General features: G+C 41.4%; 1 protein-coding gene across 1 annotated transcript in view; it reads right to left on the bottom strand.

Moving 5' to 3' along the window:
* ICK (intestinal cell kinase) overlaps positions 1 to 27094 on the bottom strand; it is a 61604-nt gene that overhangs the window by 23493 nt on the left and 11017 nt on the right. The window contains exons 2-5 of the mRNA XM_003254145.3: positions 17424 to 17696; positions 14228 to 14282; positions 8161 to 8282; positions 6808 to 6887 (exon numbers count right to left, since the gene is read on the bottom strand). Coding sequence (XP_003254193.1) covers positions 6808 to 6887; positions 8161 to 8282; positions 14228 to 14282; positions 17424 to 17524 — 358 coding nt within the window. The 5' untranslated portion in view covers positions 17525 to 17696. The remainder of the gene's footprint in view (positions 1 to 6807; positions 6888 to 8160; positions 8283 to 14227; positions 14283 to 17423; positions 17697 to 27094) is intronic.

The following is a 27094-nucleotide window of genomic DNA, read 5'->3' as shown; positions in this document are numbered from 1 at the left end:
CTTGAGGTTGTCAACTCAACAAATGCAAAGAGCATTCAGTACCAGTCAAGAATGGCCTTTAAAACGAAAGAAAAGATTTCTGATATGGACACATTTGGATGCTTATGATCAGCCTAATTAAATAAAGATTTATTCATGCCCACCACAGTGGGTGACATCTCTAAGACTTAGTATAACTGAGTCATTGTGTTTGGACCCTCTGTTCTTCAGAGCACCCTCCAGCTTGCAGAAGGCCTGATTGTGTGTTTCCATTTTGGAATTGGCTTAAGAATGTGTAAGGATACAAGCAGTGATTACAGTGATCTTTTGTCAATGCACCTGCGACCCCTGAAAATAGATGAATTGTGAGACCATGGTTTGTCTTCCTAAAAATTCAGAGTGTTCAAAACATTCCAGTGAAAAAAAGGAATGGCAGGCATCATTTTCTTACTGAACAGATGGGAAAACTGAGTCATGATGGCAGGGGGCGGTAGATGAATTACTCCCAATTCCACCAAGAAATGTGTCATAGCTATTATAGTGTCCAGCTCTACTCTCCCTTTCAATCCATATAGCTAAATCTTTTTTTTTTTGTAAGACAGAGTCTTGCTGGTCACCCAGGCTAGACTGAAGTAGTGCCATCTCAGCTCAATGCAACCTCCACCTCCCGGGTTCAAGCAATTCTTATGCCTCAGGCTCCCAAGTAGTCGGGATTACAGGCCTGCACCACCATGCCCGGCTAATTTTTGTATTTTTAGTAGAGACAGGATTTCGCCATGTTGGTCAGGCTGGTCTCCAACTCCTGGCCTCAAGTGATCCACTCACCTCGGCCTCCCAAAGTGCTAGGATTACAGGCATGAGCCACTGTGCCCGGCCCATATAGCTAAATCTTGATTTGTTGTTTTGATCCTCTCAAGTTTAGATTAATGCTGTTTCCCCTCATAGACTCCCTTTTTCTCATTAGTTGGGGTAATTATTCTTTCCAAACTTATGTGGCAGTTCCCCTACAATGAGTCCTCTGTTCTGCAGCTCCTACCCACTATGGCAACTCCCTCTGGCATCATCTAGAACACCCACCGCAACAAACTTGTGTCTTCTCTCTGCTCGGTTCTTCTTATCATCAATTCATACTCAGATGCAAGTATTGTGCTCACACTCCAGACCTCGTTCTTTGTTTCCACCGTAGTCATGCTCCTGTAAACACTGGCCACTCCTCCCATCAGCCAAGCTTTATCCTCTCCCTCACTGCTAACTCCTCTTTAATCATACTTCCACAGAGGACATGCACACTAATGAATTGAGGGGAAGGAAGATTCCGATTCCCCACATATCCCTTTAAGCAGCTTCTCTTCTTATGGGCCCTACTTCAGGCTCAAAACAAGCAAGGGAAAATGGCTGGGAAAGAAAATTAATTGCTAATAGACTATAAAAATGACTGATGAAAAACTGTATCTGTCAGTTGACATATGCTGTATTTGTTATACTGACTTCAAGTAGAAGCCTTTATAACAAATTTGTGAATATATCTGTAGACTATCTAGCCCTCTGTTAAGTACTGAATAATACAGCAATGGGCTATTATTAGCCTTATACACATGAGATCTATTCCTGGTAATTAAAAGTATAAGACCCTTATGTCATATACAGGTACTTTTCATGTCTATTTTAACATGACATTACTATTTCCTTATGAGCGGCAAGGCTGCATAGTGGGTAGGTGTGCAGACCAGCCAAGTTGCCTGATTTCAAATTATAATTCTGTTACTCACTGGCTGAAAAGTACTTATCCTTCCTGTGCCTTAGTTTTCTTACCTGTAAAATGGGGAAATAATAGCATCTACCTAATAGGGTTGTTCTGCAGGATTAAATGTGTTATATTTATAAAGCTCTTTTTTGTTTGTTTGCTTTTGTTTTCTGCTGTTGTTGTTTTGAGACAGTCTCGCTCTGTCACCCAGGCTGGAGTACAGTGGTGCCATCTCGGCTCACTGCAAATTTTGCCTCCTGGGTTCAAACTATTCTCCTGCCTCAGCCTCCCAAGTAGCTGGGATTATGACCAGCTAATTTTTGTATTTTTAGTAGAGATGGGGTTTCGCCATGTTGGTCAGGCTGGTCTCGAACTCCTGACCTCAGATGATCCATCCACCTGGGCTTCCCAAAGTGCTGGGATTACAGACATGAGCCACTGCGCCCAGCCTATAAAGCTTTTTGAGCAGTGCTTGCACATTACAATACCTTGCAAGAACTAGTCATTAACAGTACTACTATTAACACATTGTCTCATTTTACTCTCCCACAACCTGTTAAAGTAGGGAGGCAGCATGGCTCCATTTTTCGCTAATAAGAATTACATCTGACATGCTCCACTGGTGAGGAGGTGGTACTAAAACTCTGATTCGTAGCAGGGTTCCAGTTCTGCTGATGTGTGCAATGTGACCTATAACAATAAGCCTACTTCTTCCTTTGGGCTTCTGATTCACAATGGAAACCCTTTTAGTTGGGGTCATTCAGAGATCACGCAACAGCAAAGTGCTATTATGATAAGAACCTTCCTGTTCAAAACTGTTTGACTTCCAGAAGACAGGAACAGACCTTCAATTTAATTTCACTCCTATATGCCAGCTGAATAACAGAGGGATTTTCTTTCATCCTGGCAGAAAATGTGTGTGCTTACTTTTTCATTAATAACCCTTGGGCAAGGAAAACATCAAGCCACAAAGAAGGCTTTCTCCCCTCTACCACATTTTGTTATTGATGAATCGGATATGAATATATGGAAATAACCAGAGAATCTTCAAACACTATGAATTTATACAGGACACTTTCCTGCTGTGGAAACTTTAATTTCCCAGATATTATTAAATTCAAACCTACAATGTTTTTATCAAGAAGGCTACAAGGACAGCAATGCATAGAAAGGCAATGGACTGTCTCAAGGTCATGCACAGCAAGACAGTGAGGAAACACAGAGGCAGAGAACCATCTCTTGGTGCAAAACATTGTCCTTCAGACTGCCCAATGCATTTCTATTTCTGGCACGGATAAGTGTGACCTGGATATCTGTAAGGTCAAGTCAGAGTTGAAACAGACCATTTGCATTAATTATTTAATTCCTGCAAAGGACATATGCTCTGGCATTGCTCAATCAGCACCAAGTAGAGCGGTGTTTTCATTCCCCGTAGGAAGGAAATACTCAGTGACACGAAGTATGGCCATAGCAACTACCGACGGCGCTGTTCTCCCCTCTCAGAGGAGTCTACTCCCCAGGGGCAGAATGCACCTCCTCACAGTGAGAATGGGCTACCAGAGAAAAGCCCGAGATTCACATGACTAATCTTTGAATTGCTTTAAGTGCTTTTTCTCCATTGCTGAAGGAAAGGAATATAGAGGTACACGTGCACTTAACCAAAGTCAATACCATACAAAAACCATTAGACAGTTTCTAAAAATCATTTATCAGTGAAAATGGGATAGGGGCTGGGTGCAGTGGCTCACTCCTGTAATCCTGGCACTTTGGGAGGCCAAGATGGGTGGATCACTTGACAGCAGGAGTTTGAGACCAGGCTGGCCAACATGGTGAAAACCCCATCTCTACTAAAAACACAAAAATTAGGCAGGCGCCAGGCGCAGTGGCTCACGCCTGTAATCCCAGCACTTTGGGAGGCCGAGGCGGGTGGATCATGAGGTCAGGAGATCGAGACCATCCTGGCTAACATGATGAAACCCTGTCTCTACTAAAAAGTACAAAAAATTAGCCGGGTGTGGTGGCACGCGCCTGTAGTCCCAGCTACTCAGGAGGCTGAGGCAGGAGAATGGCGTGAACCCAGGAGGTGCAACTTGCAGTAAGCCGAGATTGCGCCACTGCACTCCAGCCTGGGTGACAGAGCGAGACTCCATCTCAAAAAAAAAAAAAAAAAAAAAAATTAGCTGGCCATGGTGGCATGCACCTGTAGTCCCAGCTACTCAGGTGGCTGAGGCATGAGAATCGCTAGAACCTGGGAGGCAGAGGTTGCAGTGAGCGGAGATTGCGTGACTGCACTCCAGCCTGGGTGACAGAGCAAAACTGAAATTAGTCTCTATACCACTTACAATGATTATTATTTTCTTCACCTCTTATTCTCTTGTTCTCGCTGAGCACAGACAGGTTTTTCTAATTAAGCATGGCAAACAGGCATGGGCTATCTGAACTAATCTCCACTCAAGCACTTTATTGCAATGGGACCGTTCACAGGTTTTTGAACCTCTCTGAATCTTAGTTTCCTCTTTTTGGTAAAGACTAGACAACACCTATTCATTCTACCTGATAAATTGGCAAGGAAATAAGGTAACAGATAAAATGTTAAGCTCAAACTGGAACTGGGCACTTAATTGCTGAGGAAAAGTGTCAACAAGAATCTCTGTTAATGGCAATGGTGTTGAGGTTATAAAAGCCGAAGTCCGACCTGCTCCATAAACTGAGCCTTCCCTGGTACCTTGTGGTCAGTGTGTCTAGTGCATGGAGGGAAACACAGTGCAGAGTTCCAACAGACTGTTTTGACACAGTAATATATGGATGCTAAATTATGTACTACAGATGAGTGTGTGTGTGTGTGTGTAAGATGAATGTATATGTAGGTATATATGCATGTGGGTATGTGTACATGTAGATGTTTGCATGTGTATGCATGTGTCTTGGGGTGCTTATGTGTGGTCTATGTGTTGTGTGTGTGTGTGTGTGTGTATATATATATATATATATATATATGCATACATTTGATTAGGTAGAGGCCTGGACAGAAGGCTACTTTCTGGCAACAAGTATCTGGGTCTAAAGAATAGCAACAAAAATGAGAAAGAAGAGAAAACCAAAGAATATTAACTTTTGTTTAAGTCTACCACTCAGTTCCCAGTACTGAGAAAATAGCCTGAATAACTGAGACACTACGACTGGTCTCTGTCTGAAAATGTGTTATCTCTTTTGAGAATCCCACTGAATTCTCGTATTTTTTTTTCCCTGAGCTCTTAATCTAATAAGTGACCTTTCTCCTATTTGTCCCTAAGATACCATGCCAGAAGTTTTTAATGTTTTGCAAATTCACACTATCTCTTGTGAATTCTTGTGAATAAAGGCCCAAGTGCTAGTTCTACAAATGTCAGTGGAATCAGAAAAAACTTGTACTAGAAACTTTTAACTAGAACTGGTTCACAATTTGACTCAGTCTTGCATGGTACATGCTGATTACTCAGTATGTGCCTGAGGCAGACTAGGATTTGCAGATAGCCTAGGTTTGTCTATGTTTCATTTAGTCTCTAATTGTAAGGGGCTACCTCGGAAGTAAAGGACAGGCTGGTAATGATCCCAGATGCACTATGCCACCTTCTTTAGCACAAGGTCTTTTCTACTCACTGTTAATTTACATCAAATCTAAACTAGCTACTCAGGAGGCTGAGGCAGGAGGATTGCTAGAGCCCAGGAGTCCAAGGCCAGCCTGGGCAGCATATTGAGACCTTCTCTTAAAAAAAGTTTAAAAATCTGAACTGACTACATTATCAAAGGGCTTCCACCCAGTCTCCTTATTGAGTAATAAAACTTATTTGTTGGTGCAATATTTACAATGGCAACAACATCCTTGGACTGACAGTAAATGGATTTCTACCTATGCAAAATCAGCTTGGCCCATCTGTCTGTAAACTACAATGACCTCAAATGACCTCCTGAGAAGACTTCTGGCCCCACCTGTGGATACGTCCCTGTGGTGGCTCTGTGCTCACAAGAAGTATTGATCCAACCCCAGCTGGGTCTGTGTCTAGTTAGTAACAACAAGCAGCAATACTCCAGGTAGTTGCTGGAAAACAGAACCTCAAACTCATTGCTGCTTAATACCTTTCAAAAGCTCAGCTAAGAACAGTGATGGGGGATTTCCAGAATGGTATGTGGTCATCGTTCCTTTGGATATTCTAAATTTCTCCCCAGCCTAACCAGACCATCTGTAGAACAACTCAGACTGGCCACCGTAGAAATGTTTTCTCTGATTAGGTGATGTAATTGGCCTCCATTGAGGAATATGACAAAAAACTGCTCTCTAAAACCCATCACTGTGTTTATGATAAAGTCAAGTTACATACCATCCTCTCTAAAGGGTCCACGAAAAAAGCTTCTCTCTGGTCTTGGTATCAAGAATAGTTCTGCTTTTCTTGGGTAACTGATCTCTTTTTACCTAAGTGTGTTGTAACTGGTAATATTTCACATTTTGCATGGTCTGACAATGAGCTCACAGTCAAATCTTAGCCTGCTTCTTCTAGTGAAATAAAACTTGCTGGCATGCATTTTGAGGACTAACCTCACCTCTGGCTATATCCACACCTTGTTTTGCCTTTGTCTCTTTTTTTAGTTTGCTAATTTTTAATTTATTCTATTTTCCTGTGTCACATACATTTTGTTAGACTACTTTTAAACTTGCTTGAAACAAGTTGAAATATAAATACATTAGAAAAATGAGAAGTAACAGTGAAGCACTGTTAGTGGACCAAACATAATACATGAAACTTCTCAGAATTCTAATTGTAGGTTTCTCATTTAACATACTACTCAATGGTCAGAAATAATATTTAGATCTATAACCAACAAGCTTAATGTTAAAGTCTACAGAAAAAAAACATACAGACACAATAAGTAATGAGGGAAATTCAGAGATCAGGTTATAAAAGTTAATATATTTTAAAATCCATTGTCAGCCTCTCAACTCTTCAACCTTTTCTGGGAGTCAGCTACAAAAAATATTAATGTTTCTACAACTTCTACTTGATAACATTTCACTACTCTTCAAAAGCACAACACTCCAAACCACCTACCGTGTTTGTGAATAAATGCAAGTCCTTGTAATATCTGATACATGATATTCCTTATAGCAGACTCAGGAAACAACTTATTTCTGTATGAGGCAGAGGAAAACAAAGTTATAAATCAAAGGCCAGATCCTTTGATAATAAATACTAAAGAATACCATTTGTCTATTCAGGGGAGCTACCTTATAAACACCAAATATATTCACTTGTTACAAAAACAAAAACATTAAACATTTGATAGTAAGCCAAAAAAAAGATTTTCCTCCAACATAGCATATAAATATGAAAAAATCTCCTCTCTCCATGATACGAACTAAAACTTTAAAAAATTTTGGTGAGGAAAATTTGAGGTCTTCCAGATGAAGCCCTTATGCAATGCAATGGCTAACATTTTCCTCCTGGCTGGGCAAAACACACAGTACACTGCTGTCATTGTCAATAAAGATGATATTTGTTCACTCAGATCACTCAGAGGAGTACTGCGAATGGCATTCATTTTGCCACAAAAAATGTGCCCAAGAGGCTCCACACAGTTCACCTTTAAAGTTCAAAATGACCGTCGCAGGTAAATTTCTTATCAGCCTCTTCTTGCCAGCATGGAATTACCTGAGTACTGCAGCAAGAGAGGAACTGAAATAAACCTAGAACTTTTCAACAGAGGTCTCAAAATCCAGGAAGCTGGGTCCACCCTTGACTTCTAGTTGCTCTGCCCATATGTCGTAGTGGGAATGGAAAACTGCAATGTCTATTAAGTCTGAGCTTCTTTGGATGAATAACTCTTCTTTTTTTTGAGATGGAGTTTCACCTTTGTTGACCAGGCTGGAGTACAATGGTGCAATCTCTGCTCACCCCAACCTCCGCCTCCCATGTTCAAGTGATTCTCCTGCCTCAGTATCCCTAGTAACTGGGATTACAGGCATGCCCCACCATGCCCGGCTAATTTTGTATTTTTAGTAGAGACGGGGTTTCCCCATGTTGGTCAGGCTGGTCGTGAACTCCCGACCTCAGGTGATCCGCCCGCCTCGGCCTCCCAAAGCGCTGGGATTACAGGCGTCAGCCACTGCGCCCAGCCTGGATGAACAACTCTTTAAAATAAGAAAATGACTGCATTGAGAACTTGAGAACAGCTTCCCTGAAGCTATCAGAGGGCCTCTAAAGTAGAAATACGGTGGGCCCCACACCTAACTGGCAGCTTTCAACATTAAAGCCCAGTAGCGTGAATGTTAAAGGACTAGAGAAAGAATCAGAATAATGCAATAAGGAAAGAACAGAGAGAGAAAAAAAACACAAAAGCAGAAAGAAAACACATCTGCTTTGCCTATTTATTTCTATAATAAGATAATGATGACCAAACTGTACCTCTCTTTAATGAGCTGGTAAAGATTTTCCTTCATGTACTCGAAGATAAAATAAAGATGATCATTTTCCCTGATAACTTCTTTTAATTTGACTACATTGGCATGGTTGAGCTTCTTTAAAGACTAAAAGGCAAGGAAGAAACACAAAACAAAACAAATATTAGAGAAAATCTGTTGTTGAAAAAGAAAAGTAACCCTATGTATACTTGGAAAGAAACATCTAATTTTAGAACCACAGAAATGTCCGAAATTGTATTTTATTGACAATTTAATAAACAGTATATCTCTGAAATTGATAGTAACTTTACATAGAAAAACTACTTCAATGAACTGACTAGAAGGTACGTATTCGACCAGTAACTGGTATTTCTGGCTGCCCCCAGCACCAGGCAATGTACCAGGGCTATTTTGGGCCCACCCCCTCCAGATGATGGAATTCAGGCTGTGGAAGAAGCCAGAGGGGAATCAATAAAAGAAGCTTAGATTTTTCTAGCACTGGAGAATGCAGCTGCATTGGGCTGAGATCACCAGCTAACAGTCTGCAGACACTCTGAATAGGAAATTGTTCAAAACGACGAAGGGTTGATGGCCTGCTTCTCTTGACTTTTGTCTGACTCATGTATGTCCATGAGGCATAGAGCACTCCTTCTTACAATGTGAGTTTGAGTTACAGAGGACCAGAAGGAGACGGAAGGACCCTGAAGTAAGACAAGAGAAATCCCTCTGCTTCCAAGAACAACAAAGGCAAAAAGTCAGGCAGTGGATGAGGAATGAGAGGGTGGCTCAGAAAATGGTGCATGGCCTTATATGTGTGAAGATTACTCATCTTCACACATATGTACCTTTCCTCTTCCTGGAACATGTGCATACATGTGAGTATAGCCATGTGCACACTGTTTTCTGTTTGTATTGTTAGTTCTGTTGATAGTGAACCAATTTTGTATTAGTGAGCAGCATCTCTGTTCTTGTACAGCAGACATAGCTAAAACTGTTGGTTTGGATAATCAGAATCTGATGGACTGTCTCCTTCATGAAAGCCTCCAAGTGTCACTTTGGCCAGTGAGATGAGTCCTTTAATTAAAATAGCCCTTTCCTCATACATGGAGAAGGGAGTCCAATATTAAGTTGTTATCTTTGAATTTCACTAAAAAGAACATCCTTTTTATAAAACAAAGAAAACATATGAAGAGGAAAGTGTTAAAACGAATATCCTCATCTCGAAGAAAACTCAGTGATAAAGTACCCAGGGTTCAAAGCTTGGGAATGTGTAATATGATCAGTTACTTCAAGCAACTGGCAAGAGAGAGGAAATATGGTCAGTAAAAGAGAACAAAATAAGACTCTCTGGAGCTTCCTCCCAGAAGAATAGTTCTTGCCAACATACTTCTCTGGCAGGGAATCCTCAGCTGTTTTGGCCAATTGTTTGGCTAGATCTTCCTAGTATGGACCAAAGGGGCTGATTACTTCATTTAGTCGGGCTGGATTCCTGGTTCTCCATGAGTAACAAATATAAACATTGCTTAACTTGTAAGTATTCACTAAACACTCAGTGATCGCAGCTATCTTTCATGCCTGTTTGCTTAAAACGCATCACAAGCAATGGCTGAGGTAGCTAGTGGATGAGCAGCCTTGGGGAAAATTCATTCAGCAGAAAATGAAGCGGTTTTAAAGCTTTTCTGGGAGGGAATTCTAGGCAAGGAGTGGGGTGCCTCCAGCTCTTAGCCTGAAGTGTGTTTGGAGCCATGAATTACTGGCCCAACTCTACGGCAGCTCACAGCTCTTGTTTCTAGGTGAGGCTCATGAACAAGAAAGTCCATAGTAGTTTAATATAAAAAGAATTAATTTTGTGTGGGGGACATCAAGTGACTGGCTTTATGAAGATGTATTTCCAGAAAGAGGCATCTTATTTTGGCTCAGGAAAGGATTCCAAAGCAGAGACAAAGGCAGGTCAGTTGTGTCAGAGTGGAGAAGCAGAAGTAGCAAATTAAGCCTGATCAACAGTCCACATGCGGACTGTTTATCCTCATGGATGAAGCTTTCAGTTGGATATTACCAATGTTGTCCACATCAGGGACTGATCAACACTTTCTAACTATTAAAACAACAATGTGCTGGGCCCCCAGGGTATCCTGGGGATTAAGATGCAGTGCTTGCTCTTAAGAGGCAAACAACCTAATTGGAAAGTCAGGACATGGATACAAAATACATCTAATAAAATAAAGAAGATCATATTAAGTGTCAAGGGAATGACAGAAACAAGGACCATCAGAGATGTGTCAAGGAGTAATCAGCAAACCCTGAGTGGTCAGTGAGAGTATCACCGAGATGTGACTTGAAGGAAGAGTGACACCTGGATGAGCTTGCTGGGAGGGAGCGGGCATGTCAGGAGGGAAGCCCACTGCAGGTAAGGCATGGAAACTGAGTGGAGGACTCTGTGTCTGGGGGACAAAGGATGAGAATCAACCTAGTTTGGTTCTGAGGGAGACTCATCTGTAAGACTTTGGCTGGAGAAGTGGGCAGGGGGCAAACCATTTGGATGCCAGGTATATACCTGCTGAGTTCTTCTGGTGAATCTGCTGCCTTAAGTAGAGTTGCAGAGGGAGATGCCTGACTCGATGGGGTTGAAAAGTAAATGGGGTGTGGGAAAGCTGCACTGAAGAAAGAAGTTTGGAAGGTAATGTAAGAAAAGGAAAGAGGTAGAAACTCAAGGGGAGAAGGGCTTGGGACTTTTTTGGGTTAGAGTGAATGGTGGGCACATTTATAGACTAAAAAGAATGAGCAGGTGGAAAAAAAAGAGCTTAATGATATGGGAAGGAGGGGGAAATTGTTGGAGCAAGAACCTACAGACATAAAAAATTAAGATGGTTAAAAAAAAACCAAAACAGCAAAGGAACACGGTAGGCAGAATATAGGCAGCCTATGGTTTCAAGATGGTGTCTAGAACAGCATAGCGCCATGTAAGACTATGCTTCTAAGAAAAATAGCACCAGGTGCCATTCCCCGCATGACATCATGGCAGCAGGGATTCCCTTCCCTGCCATGGCCGTCAGGTGCAGAATCTCCCTGAAGTCCACAGGGTCTTCATGGGCAGACATGGAAATGTACAGGCAGGTGGCAACAAGGAGAAAGGAAATGAAGAAGCAACAGTGGCATGGTAAGTACCCAGGATTTCCCTTCAGTTCCCTTTGCTGCTGGAATGAAGCAGCTGGCAGGACATGAGAAATGACAGTGACAAGAGGCCTTCAGTGACCTTCCTTTCCCTTCCCCTTCTGAGTCAGCAGGCACAAAAGGACCTCAGCAAAGAGGAAGGGATGAGGAATCTTGCAAGGTGCCTCCTTTCTACCCGCTTCTGCCTTCCCTCCCCTCTGTGTTCAGGTTAGGCTGTGGCCCAGTGCTGGTACGTCTGTGTGAGGCTCAACAAGCGCGACGGTGTGGGGGTGGGGAGGATCCCAGTTGGCAGCCGATGTGGCATCTGTGCAGGCAAGGAAAAATAGCAGGAGTTGTCTGGTGGTCATCAGCTAGAGGAGCAGTTTCTTCAACTATCTTGCTGAGGCAGTCACTTGCTTCCTAAGACGCTATGTGCCCACAGTTTTTCTAAACTGTATATATGAGTAATCTCTTTTGCATTAGAACTAATACACAATTAGCTGTATGGAAAAATAAAGGTTTAACATCCAAGCCATGGATACCTCTCAGAACTTCATGTCACAGAGAAAATGTCATTGGATTATCTTTGTTTTTTATCTCTGATGTTTGTTTTTTTATATCTGATGTTTTTGGATCATCTCGAACTTTTATTCTCTAGAACAGAGGTTGGCAAACTATGTCCCATGGGTGAAATCCAGCCCACCACGTGTTTTTGTATGGTCCACAAGCTAAGAATATTTTTGGTTTTGGTTTTTTTAAGACTGAGTCTTGCTCTGTCACCCAGGCTGGAGTGCAGTGGCATAATCTCGGCTCACTGCAACCTCCACTTCCCGGGTTCCAGCGATTCTCCTGCTTCAGCTTCCTGAGTAGCTGGGATTACAGGCGCCCACCACAACACCTGGCTACTTTTTGTAGTTTTAGTAGAGAAGGGCTTTCACCATGTTGGCCAGGCTGGTCTCGAACTCCTGACCTCAAGTGATCCACTGGCCTCAGCCTCCCAAAGTGCTGGGATTACAGGTGTGAGCCACCACACCCGGCCCAAAAAAGATAAAAAAGAATACTTTTATTATTATTTATTTATTTATTTATTTATTTTTATTATTATACTTTAGGTTTTAGGTTACATGTGCACAATGTGCAGGTTTGTTACATATGTATCCATGTGCCGTGTTGGTTTGCTGCACCCATTAACTCGTCATTTAGCATTAGGCATATCTCCTAATGCTGTCCCTCCCCCCTCCCCCCAACCCACAACAGTCCCCGGAGTGTGATGTTCCCCTTCCTGTGTCCATGAGTTCTCACTGTTCAATTCCCACCTATGAGTGAGAACATGCGGTGTTTGGTTTTTTGTCCTTGCGATAGTTTACTGAGAATGATGGTTTCCAGTTTCATCCATGTCCCTACAAAGGACATGAACTCATCATTTTTTATGGCTGCATAGTATTCCATGGTGTATATGTGCCACATTTTTTTAATCCAGTCTATCGTTGTTGGACATTTGGGTTGGTTCCAAGTCTTTGCTATTGTGAATAGTGCCACAATAAACATACATGTGCATATGTCTTTATAGCAGCATGATTTATAATCCTTTGGGTATATACCCAGTAATGGGATGGCTGGGTCAAATGGTATTTCTAGTTCTAGATCCCTGAGGAATCGCCACACTGACTTCCACAATGGTTGAACTAGTTTACAGTCCCACCAACAGTGCAAAAGTGTTCCTATTTCTCCACATCCTCTCCAGCACCTGTTTTATAAATGAACGGTTGCAATCAGTTTGATGATAGGGAACACTAACTTTGAACTCCAATTAAGTTAAATATTATGTCCCCTCAAAAAGAATATCATTCTTCTCACTGGAAGACCTCTAATACAGAAAATTATACTAAATTATTATTACATTTTATATTTTATAAATAAAAATTTTATGGAAATTTGTTTTTGCTCTTGTTATACATGTATCTATATAACATCTTCGATGTGACCTTTTAGTCCTAGAAGCATAAAAGACTGACTATCTGGCCCTTTACAGAAAACGTTTGCCGATCCCTGCTTTAGACTTGTAACCCCACTTCCATGTACAGGACTCCTTCGGAGAAAAAGAAAGGGTGTTTTTCAATATTCTATTAGGTGTTTCAAACAGGGCTGGGTGAGAGGACTAAAATTAGATGAAGCACCACTCCACTGCACAAGGAAGAGAATTATGCATGTAAAACTCAATGTGGTCAATCTACTCTGACAGAGAGAAAAACTGGAACAAAATCAATAGAAGAAGGGCCAGGGGGAAAGGAGGAGAATAATGATTCCAGTCAGAAGGCTGAATAAAAGTAAAGATCGGTGCTCCACACTGCTTGACGTGGCACAAAAGAAGGACCTCAGCAAGGAGGAAGGGATGAGGAATCATGTAAGGTGCCTCCTTTCTACACGCTTCTGCCTTCCCTCCCCTCTGTGTTCAGGGTTAGGCTGTGGCCCAGGGCTGGTAAGTCTGTGTGAGGCTCAACAAGCGCAAGGGTGTGGGGGTCAATGAATTTCCTCACAGAAAGTGGAGTGCAAATTATTAGGGCAAGAAACTGAAGTAAGTACTGCTATTATGTCTAAGAAAAACACTCAACAAGTAGATTTTCCTTTATGTTAATAATTAAGAAAATAATTAGGCAATAATAATTCACTAAATCAACACATTCAACTTCTTTATATTGAAATATATTGATATAAGCGATCCATTAAAGATGAAAGCTTTCTAATAACAGTATATACAATTATACCATAATCTTCTGCTTCAGCTATAATGTTCTCATTTGCCTCCCTTTCCAGCATTAGTGAAAAAATTCAAATGAAATGACTATATCAACTATAAATCTAAGCATGTACAAAGCTATTTTAATCATCCATAAATTATTCCTTGGTATATTAATATATACCTTAACCTCCCGAAGGTTCATGCATTCCTCCCAGGAATAAAATTTTCTTTTCATTCTAGAAGAGAAGAAAGAAACAAACAGCACACTTATTCTCAGTAATAGGTTAAACTTTGCTTTTAGAAGAATGCTTTCATTCTGAACCTAATTAACAGTACTTAAAGTGGGTTTAAATTTCTACCCAGTATTATACTATCCGAAACCAGCACTTATTTTCAAATGGCAGTGCAATAATCAATCCGAAGTCACAAATTTTGCCAGTAGCAGTGGTGTGGTGCAGTCCAAAGAGGCCTGGACTGCTGTTTTGCTCTACACCAACTAACTAACCTTGCTCTGGAAGGAAATCGCTCAGGCTTATTCTGTGTAGACCAGAGCTGTTCAGTAGAACTTTCTCTATTGGTGAAACTGTTCTATGCTGTCCAGGATGGTAGCCACTAGACACGTGGCTACCGAGCACTTTGGCATGTGGCTAGCGTAATGTGGGAACTCAATTTTAATTTTAATTAAATTTAAATATAAATGCCACATACGGTTACTTGCTATCATACTAGACAGCAGAGTTCTAGACCCTCTAGTGCAGGAGTCAGCAAACTGACCCATGGGCCAAAACCTCCCCACCATCTGTTTCTGTACAGCCCACGAGCTAAGAACGGCATTTACCTTTTTAAATTGGGGGACAAATCAAAAGAAGAATAATATTTCACGATGTGAAAATTTTGTGCAATTCAAATTCCAGTTTCTATAAGTGAAATTTTATTGGAACACAACCATACTCATTCATTTATATACCGCCTGTGGCTGCTTTCAAACTACAACAGCAGAACTGAGTAGTTGCAAGAGACCATATGGCCTGTGAAGCTTAAAATATTTACAGCCTGGCCCTTCACAGAGAAAGTTTGCCAACCCCTGGTCTAGAGCCTCAATGGAGAAAAGAAAACTGCATGAGTTAATCAGAAATCCAAGTTTCAAGGTTATATTTTTCAGTGCATTTCAATCACATTGTCTCATTTGTCTTACAGCAGCCCTGTGAAACAGATAGAACAGCCGAGGAAACAGAAACAGAGAAGGTACACGACTTTCCCGAGGTCTCACTGCTGGCCAATAACAAACTTCCCATCTCTCCAGCTCACTCTGTCCTTGTCACACTGTCTCCCGGTAGAGTGATCAAATCCTTTACTCATGCCCCAAATATTATTTAGCCCCTGCTATGTGGTACAGTAGGTGCCTTGTCAGGCACTGGAGAGACAATGATGAGAAAGATATCCCTCATGAAACTGACGTCATGGCAGGAAGGTAGACAATAATTTTCTGTACCAAGTACTGTGAAGAAAGGAAAAGGGCCTATAAAAGTGAACCTGCCAGGAGCAGTGGCTCAGCCAAATGATGCAGCAATTTGTAGGTCACATTAAACATTTGGGGCTTCATCCTAAAACTGACAGGAAGACATTGGAAGCTGTCTTGGTTTGGATTCCTCCAAAAGCAGGGCCTGGGCAAGAACTTGGGGGCAGGTAGTTTATTTGGGAGGTGATTCCAGGAAGCCAGGGCAAGGAGTAGGAGACTGAGAAAAGAGAGGTAGGGAACCCAATAATGGGTATATGAGTAAGCCAATAACAGGGTTGGCAACTGGCTCAGGCCTGCTGGGGACCTTTTAAGGAGCTGGACAGAATGCACCTTGGTTGAAAGTCTCCCACATGCACTTGGGATGGGGTGCTGGCATGGGCATAGAGCTGTGCACTACAGCTGCACTGACATCAGGTGGGAGCAAGGGATGTGTTCATGGGACACAAAGAACATTTGGTCAAGTAGTTTCAGATGACTGAAGTTGTATGTTTAAAATAATCCCTTTGGTCTGATATGAATAGGGGGAAAAAAAGCCAGGAGCCCTAGTAGCGGAGGACCTCATGGTGGAGGTGGCAAATGGTAATGGGTTGAATGGAGGTTAGCAGTGGGAATATACAGAAGTAGGAGGATGACATAAATATTACGTAGAATTCACAGTACTAGATGACTAAAGGTGAGGCATAATGGGGAGGGAAGGCAGGAGGACTCCCAGGTTTTGAGGGTATAGTATTAATTATTGAAATAGGAAACACTGAAGAAGAAACAAATTTGGGGTGAGAGAATACGCTAAATACGAGTGTAGTTTTGGGCATGGTGAGTGTGAAATGTCTGCAGGGCATTCAAATATAGATGCTGACAAGGCAACTGGATAGAGATGGTTGTGGCAGTCTCCACTGTGGTTCCCAGAGACTCCCACCTCCTGCTACCCAGGGCCTTTTAGAACCCCCTCTCCTTCAACAACTTGCTTCTAACCAACAGAATATAGCAATTTGACAAGGATGTCACTTCTGTGATTAATTTACAAAAGCAAGATACGACTTCCATCTCAGTACAAGTCTCTCATTGCCTTCTTGACTCCCAAGTCTTGATGAAGCAAATTGCCATGTTGTAAGCTGCTTTTTAGAGGCCCCCCCACATGGCAAGGAACTGAGGGCAGCCTCCCACCAACAGCCAGCAGGGAACTGAGGCCCTCAGGCCAACAACCCATAGATCAACCCACAATCACAAAATGAGCTCAGAAGTGGATTCTTCCCCAGTCCAATCTTTGGATGAGACCCCAGCCTTGGCCAACACCTTGACTACAGCCTCATAAGAGATACTGAGGCAAAGAACTTAGCTGTGTCCAGACTTACTGACCCAGAGAAATTGTGAGATAATAAATGTGTGTTGTTTTAAACAACTAACTCTTGGAGTAAATTGTTACACAACAACACATAACTAATACAATGTGTCTGGACTCAGGTTGTGAAGGGCAAAGGGGGCAGAGGGAACAAGACAGCAGTCACCAGACCACTATATGCATGTAGATGGCCCAAATGAAGTCACCTAATTTCTTAGAGTTTCAGTTTCCTCTCGTGTAAAATGATGTTTATTAACCTGCTTGTTACTACCTCACAATATGAGAAAACACTTTGATAACAAGTACTTTTACTAGGTGCAAAGTAGTAAATCTAAAGTGGAAATGTTTTCAAGACCTCTAACATGAGTGTTACAGAGTCAATAATCATCTAACCCACAGCAATCATTATCTAAGGTTCTTCTCCAGGCATCCTACCCACTCCCCTTTAGAACTGTTTCAAAGACGGGTAATGGTGAGGGTAGAGTTAAAATTATCATGGGAGTGAAGGATCAAACTTACTTTTTAATAGCGATCAGCTCCCCAGACTCAATGCTTCTTCCCAGCAGGACGGAACCGTAGGTTCCATCCCCGAGCTGCCTGATTGTTGTGTATCTATTCATGGTGTGCCTGCTCAGGCCGGACACTCATCTCACGGCCAAAGTGGTTCAGTTCTGCAGTGGTAGCAGTCCTCCCCAGAGTGTAACCAGATTTTTCGATGGCAGCACCAGCACAAGGTATTCAATAGGACGTGACTATCTCCCAAATACATATTTTCAAAAATCAGTCTTCTGCCTGCAGAGAAAAATGAGAGATAAGGATAAATGTTAATATACCTTTTGAGTATATGTATTTTTGTAAGTCTAAATCTGTGTTTTATTGGAACACAGTCATACCCACATACTTGCATACCATTCATGACTACAACGGCAGAGCTAAATAGTGTGTGACGCTGTATAGCCTGCAAAGCCCAAAGTACAGCAGGTTTTGGAATAATGTTGTTTCGTTATAATGTTGATGAGGGAAAAAAACTTGATTCTCGGCTGGGGCTGCTGTCCATGTGGAGTCTGCACATTCTCCCTGTGTCTGTGTGGGTTTTCTCCAGGTGCTCCAGTTTCCTTCCACATCCCAAAGAGGTGCACACTAGGTGAATTGGCATGTCTATACTGTCCCAGGCTTGAGTGAGTGTAGAGGAGGTGTGTGAATGTGCCCTGCAATTGGCGTCTAGGGTTGGTTCCCACTCTGGGCCCTAAGCTGCTGGGATAGGCTCTGACCACCCACGACTGTAAACTGGAATAAGTAGGTAAATAATTACCTTACCTTTTTTTTTTAATCTTTCTTAAATGTATTTATAGCTCACATTTATTCCAATGTTTAATGTTCAAAGTGTTTTAGTCTTTATTTAGAAGTTTGGTGATGTTTTTATGACCAGAAATATGCTGTAGGAACTTAACTCTTATTTACATCAATTAGCCTATGGCAAAATTGGTTTTGTTATATGTTGTTTGGCATAAAGTCGCAGTTTCCAAAGAACCTACTGATAAGTTAAATGAGGACTTAGTGTATTGGCTATGTTGCCCTTTACACAGTTCACTAACCCTTGGTCTAAATAATGCTCTTTTCTAATTTCTTATACAACTAGAGATATTATGCTTGGAAAGTAAATTTGTCACTGACTCAGAAATGAATCAGCTCCAATTCAATGCTTTTCTGCTGACTAACTATTCTGGGCAAACACTGAGGGATAACTGTGGTCCATGAAAATTGCCGAGCTATGAAAATTTCTGCTAAATATACTGTGTTCTAGACACTTGAGCTACAATTAACAATGTAAACGTACAAAAGCTAAGAAATGCTAAAGTTCTCCTGACAGAGAACTTAAGTGTGCTCCATGAACTACATGTGGCTAAGCATCAGTGGTATTATTATCACTACTAGACATTCAGAAGCTAAACAAAGAACTAGGAATTCAAGGCCTATGTGCAGGGTATGGTCCTTTTAAAGTTATTCAGTTTGTGTCTTAAAAATAATGTCATTGATTTTTCATTTATATAATTCAGTCTGCCTATAATAAAGAAACTGTAGTAATAATGTAAAGTGACTAGTACTCCTACAAAGTGTCCAGATCACAAAAGACAAGGACAGACTAAGGAACTGTCACAGATTGGAGGCAATTAAGCAGACACGCCAACTAAATGCAATGTGGGATCCTTGACAGGACCCTGGAATAGAAAAGGACACTAGTGAAAAAGTTGGTAAAATCTAAGTAAGATCTGTTGTTAGTAGTATTGTGCCAATGCTAATTTCCTGGTTTTGATCATTGTTCTATGGTTATGTAAGATATTAATATTAGGGAAAGTGGGGTGAAGGGTTTCTAGGAACTCTGTACTATTTTTGCAAGTTTCTGTAAGTCTAAAATTAGTTCAAGATTAAAAATTTAAAAATAGGCCAGGCGCAGTGGCTCATGACTGTAATCCCAGCACTTTGGGAGGCTGAGGCAAGTGGATCACCTAAAGTCAGGAATTTGAGACCAGCCTGGCCAACATGGTGAAACCCCATCTCTACTAAAAACACAAAAATTAGCTGGGTGTGGTGGCATGTGCCTGTAGTCCCAACTACTCGGGAGGCTGGGGCAGGAGAATCGCTTGAACCCAGGAGGCACAGGCTGCAGTGAGCCGAGATCATGCCACTGCACGCCAGCCTGGGTAATAGAGTGAGACTCCATCTCAAAAAAAAAAAAAAAAAAAAAAAAAAAATTAAAAAATTAAATAAATAAATCCAGACTATGTTCTCCTGAAAGCCGTGTGTTAGCTTGAAAAATCTTAAGACATATAAAACTCCTGCCTGATTTCACCACGCTTTATCACAGAATCAAACAAGCTTTTAGATCAAGCCCTGCTCTACCCACCCTCAGCTCATTCTCTTTCCCTTAGAACCACTGTAAGGCCTCTGGTTGGAGGGGCATTTTCCTTCTTGAAACTCTTCAAGATCAGAATCCCTACAACCTCTTTCAGTAGCTCTTTAGGGTGATGTATTCCATTGATGACTAATAAATATTTATAAAGCACCTTCTGTGTGACAGATCCTATCTTTAAGCTCTAGGGATATAGAGACCAATAAAATATGGTCCCTTCTTTTAAAGAGCTTAGAGTCTCCTGGCAAGGGATGGGGGTGTGGATGGGAGGGGGGAAGCAGATATGTACCACTCATGAATACAAACTAAGATATTTCAAGTATGCTTAGGGCACAGGATGTGGAGGGGAATTAAGGAGAAAGCCCTCTTGGTTTCCAGCTGGGTTAATTCCATCTGGGCTTAGGGAGGGCAGGAAAAATCTTCATAAAAGATTGTCTTAAAAAAGAGAAAAGTAGGTGTTTTGTAGGGCAAATGGGGTTCTAGCATTCCAAGAAGCAGAAACTAAGAGACAGGGCTTGAAATTAGGGGGTGGGAAACGGGGAGCTTATGGAAAGAGCTGGCAGAGTTTTGTTTATGGAGGAACCCAGATGCCATTTTTTAAAATACAGGTTTTGACTGGATTCTATACTGGAGAAGAAAATGCAATAAAGCAGGGGTCCCCAAACCCAGGGCTGTGAACCAGTCTGTGGCCTGTTAGGAGCTGGGCCACAAAGCAGGGGGACAGCAGTGGGCAAGTGAGCATTACTGCCTGAGCTCCACCTCCTGTCAGATCAGCAGCCGTGGCATTAGATTCTCACAGAAGCACGAACCCTACTGTGAACTGCCCATGGGAGGGATCTAGGTTGCCTGCTCCTTAGGAGACTAATGCCTGATGATCTGAGGTGGAGCAGTTTCATCCTGAAACCATGGACAGTAGATTAGATAAAAATATTTATCTGTGTTAAAGTTATTATAGTTGTAGTTACTGTCCTGTGATTCAGTAAGAACATAGTTTCATTCTTGGGAAATACACTCTGAAGGGTTTACAGGTAAAGGACCATGATGTATGCAATTTATTCTCAAGTGGGTAGAACAAAAATTTTGTGTGCACTGCGGGGAGAACAAATGGGGTAACATGTTAACAACAGGTAAATCTGGGTAAAGGGTATGCTGTGGACGGAATGATATCCCTCCTCCAAATTCACATGTTAAAGCCCTAACCTCCAATGTATTTGGAGGTTGTATTTGGAGACAGACCTATGGAAAGGTAATTAGGCTACAGAGGTCATAAGGGTAGGGGTCTGATACAATAGGGCTAGTGTCTTGTACCTCTCGCCCACACCCCCTAGCACATGAGGACACAGGAAAAAGGCAGCCATCTAAAAGCCAGGAAGACAGCCCTCACCAGAAACCAAACCATTTGATCTTGGACTCTCCAGCCTCCAGAACTGTGAAAAAAATAAATTTCTGTTAAGACACCCAGTCTATGTTATTATGTTATGTATGGTAGCCCAGGCAGACTAAGATAGGATCTATGGGTATTCTTTTGGTATTCTTGCAATTTATGTAAATTTAAAATTATTATAGATTAAAAAATTATCTCTAAAATGGTAGAAGAGGGAAATTTTTTAAAGATACAGGCATCTTAAATGTTTTATCTTAGATCAAAACATACAAATGCAGACTTATTTAATACAACTTGTTGAGAAGACAGAACACTATCATATACCACGGTTCCTCTACTTCATGATTACTGTATTATGGAATAGATTGGATTCAGGCTGTGCCTTAACCCAAAAAGTACATTTGGACCACAGCACAAGCAATTTTGGCTCTGCGTTTGTTTTCCCCTTTTTCTTCTTAATATTTATCTTCAACTATTTTTTTCATATAGCATACACAGTCCTCAACTTACGGTGGTTTGACTTACGATATTTTGACTTTACAATGGCGCCAAAGCTACATGCATTTAATAGAAATCATATGTCGAGCACCCATACAACTATTCTGTTTTTCACTTTCAGTGCAGTATTCATTATACACATGAGATATTCAACACTTTATTATAAAATGGGCTTTGTGTTAGATAATTTGCCCAACTATAGGCCAATGTAAGTGTTCTGAACATGTTTAAGATAGGCTAGGCTTACAATGATGCTTAGTAGGTTAGGTGTATTAAATGTATTTTTGACAATGATTTTTTAACTTACTGGGTTTACAGGGACGTAACCCCACTCTAAGTTGAGACACATCTGTGTATGAATCCTCCATCATTCATTATTTCACTTTCCAACAAATTAAGACTCCCAAACCATTGTTGTATGTCATCTACCTAAAAAAAAAAAATCACTGGAAGCTTGATTTGTCAAAAAAAATCAGCCAACTAATAAACAATGTCTTTTTTTAATTTTTATTTTTTAAAGAAGGCTCTGCCCTATAGACAATGGGAAGTCAACTAAAGTTTTGTAACTAGGGACTAACATGATCAGATCTGCATTTTGTAATCCAGTTAGAATATTTTTCTTCATGTCCAACCAAAACTTGCATATTCTAATTTAAGCAAATTTCTTCTGCCTAGTTTTCTGTGGATATAAAGAAGCTATGTCATAAAAATGTCTATGCACATGAAATGAGTAATCAAGCGTGTGTCTCTCAGCTTTCTCCTGCCTTAATTACATGACCTTTTCTCAGAGGAAGCATTTTCCACTCCTTTAATTACCTTTGGCATTCATCTCTGTATCTTCACACATTTCTCCATCTCCTTGATGAACTATGGTGACCAAAACTTAATAGTAACCTATATTACAGTAGCATGTGGGCTTCCCTCATGCTTTTTGCAATGGCATTATACTACTGATTTATATCAGTTATTAATAATAAAGCCTTTTTTGGATAATTAATGTCCCTTCCTCATCCACTTAAATTGTACAATTGGAACAATGGTTCCTAGATTATCACTGAGAAAGCTATCTGTGAAAGAATTAAGAGCTTCATTGAAATCCAGATAGAGTGGGTCATTCATTCAATGCACAGTCACCCCAATAATTCCTCCTTGTTATAGTCTGTCATATTATCAAGGAACAAAATCTAATTACTCTGGCAAGATATGACTGTCACCATACCATGGCAGTTACTTTCTAATGTCTAATGCTACTTCAGGTAATTACCTAACAATTATACAATGGATCAGACTAGTGTCTCTTCAAGCATTGATGGCACGTGGTATAATTTTATTTAAACTTTAATAAGATGCTAAGCATTATGTAAGGCTCTTGGGCACATTATGGATAAGGCTAGGGTCTCTCCTTTAAATCACTCACAACTGACAGATACACAAAAAAATGTAGAAACTACTACGAGAATGCGGTAGACAGCAACCAACTCTTGGGAGGAGGAGAGAGATCTGACAGTCCTTCAGAGAAGAGGTAGTATTGAGATATTAAAAAATGAAAAAGGTTTTCTTACACAGAAAAGGAGAGAAAGAAATTATAAGTGGAGGAAACTGTAAAAATGTTGGCGAATACAAGAGCTTGGTGTGTTCACAAGAGGGCAGGCACAGCCTAGTGTTTCTCACCCTGGTTGAATACAGAATTACCTAGAGAACCTTTAACATTTACCCATGCCTAGCCCCAGCCCCAAGAAGCAGGTCGGGATGGGGGCTGAGCTTTGAGAGTTCTGAAAGTTTTCCAGGTCTAATGTGCAACCAGGGCTGGGTACAAGGCTAGGGCGTAAAACCAATTCAACGGAGGATGATGGGGCAAATTGCAGGAAATAGCTAGAAAGTTAGGGTGGGCCCAATTATGAACGAGTATGTGTGTCATGCAGGAGTTTTTTGTTTTTGCTTTTGTTTTGTTATTTTTTTGAGACAGGGTCTCACTCTGTCACCCAGGCTGGAGTGCAGTGGTGAAAATCACAGCTCACTGCAGCCTCAACCTCCTAGGCCCAAGTAATCCTCCCACCTCAGCCTCCCAAGTAGCTGGGAGTACTTGGTGTACATTACCAGGCATTTTTTTTTTTTAAGAGATGAGGTCTTTATTTTTTTTTTGCCCAGGTTGGTCTTGAACTTTTGGGCTCAAGCAATCCTCCCACTTTGGCTTCCCAAAGTGGTAGGATTACAGGCATGAGTGCACCTGGCCTCACGCAGTAGTCTGATTTTTATCCTACAGAAGGGAGTTCCTCAGAGTTTTTAAAGCAGAGAAACAGCATGAATAAAATCCCTCTGGAGACTACACAGATGTTAGAATATAGAGATCAGAGGCAGAGACTAATTAGGAGGTTACTCCAATAGCCCAGGTGAAATATGATGAAGGCCCAAACAAAAGCACTGGACTGGGTCTTAGATACAACAGGAGACTATGGGTTTGAGATACGGAATGTGTGTTTTTGTGTTATTTGGACAATGTACAGACATGTGGGTTCTGTTTTCTCAGGGGCTGAATTTGAGGTATTTACCAAACCTCTCACTGGAGATGCTCAATAAGCAAATAGATCTAAGGTTGTTTTATTTTTCCCCAAAGATAGAGTATTATTGGAGTTCTTATTGGGAACACAGCATTCAGACAAGGCTGATACACTATGTAACTCCAGGGTACTCCATCACATAGAACACAACGTGGAAGGTGCCCACTGGAGTTGTTCAATAAGGCAGCCTGTGTTCAGAACAAGGAATGCAATAGTCCCACCACATCCTTGGTTTACTGCTCCAGAGGCCAAACTTCAAGAGAAATATTAAAGAATATAGTGAGGCATCTAAATGAAAGTACAAGAAGGGTAGATGAAACACCGGATGCTGGAAGCAAAGGAGACTTGGAAAGCCATGATAATTGTTCCAAGTGTACAAAGGGACATCAGAGAGAAGGGTTAGTTACACTAGGTATGGCTCCAGAGAACAGAACCATGACCACTCTTTGAGCTTTCTATTATTCACATTAGTGAATTATTTCCCATACTGAAAAAAAGTGAATGGTATTAGCCAAACTAGCATTAGACAAGAAGCACCAGTCAGCTCATAGTCCAATCTGAGCATATCCTAGCAGGATGTGGTTAAATACATTTCAGAATGGTATTGTTCAGCTATTCATCCTTTTCGTGGTGGCCCAAATATGATGACTCATGTCATAATCTGAAAGTAAAGAACAAAAACTTACTGTTGCTCTGGGAAAATAGGGCGACGGACAATGCACTAGAAAAAAGAAGGGAGCCATGGTAGGCGCCTTCGCTGCTCTACTCCATAGCAATGCTCCTCTTCTTGCTTAGTTTACAGAACCCTGATTTTACTCAGGATTCGACATACTCAGGCACAGCAGCCACCCCAGGGCATGAACTATGATAGATCTAAGCCAAGCAAAGGAATTCTACTTCCTTATTAAAATCTGTTTAGGAGTGGTGCCATGGCTTGGACTTATGAGAATGAAAGGGAAGTGAGCTGGTGAGGAAGGAGAAGAGCTTCTGAGAAGGAATCTACTCCCTAATAAAGACAGTTGACAAAGAAGCTGCACTGAACATGGCTGTGTAAAGCTGTGATATTTAGAGCTGAGGCAGAGACAACTACGAGACATCAGCTCTAAAGATGAGAATCCCAGCTGCAGAGGATGTATTCATAGAAAGAGGTTGAGTCCTTGATGACATCAGTGAGCTGCTGCTTGAACCCTGAAAATATATGCCTTTGGGTTTATTGTTCTACAACCTAATTGAAGGTCTCTGTTGAAGAAGTCACTGTTAATCTATCCAGTACAGCTGAAGGCATTCCTGATACAGTGGGCTATACTTACTAAGGTGACAAAATACAAAATTCTCTACAGGAGGTGACAGATAGACCTTTATGGTTAGCATCGTTTTGAAGACTGAAAGAGGTGTACAGCTGGAGACAAATTAGAAGTAACTATTAGCCTAATGTTCATTTGCTTTCCATTATCTGCTTCCATTTTGAAAGAAAATAAGATGCAAATAAGATACAAACCTATTGCGGTAAAAGAATGTCCAAAAATGGCCCTCAGTATCACTCCAGGTTGCTTGGACAACTAGCTAGCTGAAGCTGTGTGACCTTGTGCAATCCAGTCATGTGCCTGTAACATGGCAGGTGGGAAACATGAAAAGATTCCACTTTGCATGACAAGTGGGGCCCAACATGGGGACCACTCTGCATGCCATCCATAGTGACATTTACTACAGATAGCCACAGAGCTTCATTCAAAGGCAACCAAGGCAAACACAGAACTCTCAAGCTGAGTTCTGTTTTCTTTTTGTGAGACAGGGTCTTGCTCTGTCTCCCAGCTGGAGTGCAGTTGTGTGATCATGGCTCACTGCAGCCTCACGGGCTCAGACAATCCTCCCACCTCAGCCTCCTGATTGGCTGGGACTATAGGCACGCAACACCAGGCCTGGTTAATTTTTGTATTTTTTGTAGAGACGGGGGTCTTGCTATGTTGCCCAGGTCGGTCTTGAACTCCTGAGTTCAAGCACTCTCCCTGCCTCAGCCTCCCACAGTGTTGGGGTTACAGGTGGGAGCCACTGTGCCCAGCCTCAATTGGAGTTCTAACAGGAAAAAAGGTTTCAGCACTCTAATGACTATTTTTAGTGTATTAATGTTAATACATCATTCTTTGATACTTAATGGGAGACATCTACATCTACAGAGTCAGTGCTTCAAAGAAAGAAGCAGGCAAGTATCAAAAATTTGATACTTGACAAGACATCACAATTCCAGCCTGAAATCTGAGTATATGACATTAGCATACAAAGATTTCACACTGTGTAGACCAGAGACCACACACTGGCAGCATAATATTTTACCCATAAGTCACTCCATTGAGACCTCAGTCCACAAGTAGAAGACCATTTCTACTGTTGGGTTCTTTACAATTTGTTAAAAAAAAGCCAACTATTGTCTTTTCTATGGTTGTGGGGTTTACTCGCATTTGTGTGTGTGTGTGTGTGTATACACACATATTTCACATACATATAAATATAATATTCATGTTATAAATATATATAAGTATATATGTAAATATGTGACATAATTTATTTTATAAAATTATATAGGCCGGGCGTGGTCGCTCACGCCTGTAATCCTAGCACTTTGGGAGGCCCAGGTGAGCATATTGCTTAAGTCCAGGAGTTCAAGACCAGCTTGGGCAACATGGCAAAACCCCATCTCTACAAGATACAAAAATTAGTTGGGCGTGGTGATGCATTCCTGTAGTTAGTCCTAGCTACTTATGGGGCTGAGGTGGGAGGATTGCTGGAGCCTGGGAGGTGGAGGTTGCAGTGAGCCTAGGTCACACCACTGCACTCCAGCCTG

The sequence above is a fragment of the Nomascus leucogenys genome, chromosome 22a (assembly GCF_006542625.1).
Source record: "Nomascus leucogenys isolate Asia chromosome 22a, Asia_NLE_v1, whole genome shotgun sequence".
Classification (NCBI taxonomy): domain Eukaryota; kingdom Metazoa; phylum Chordata; class Mammalia; order Primates; family Hylobatidae; genus Nomascus; species Nomascus leucogenys.
This window is presented reverse-complemented; position numbering and strand designations above follow the sequence as displayed.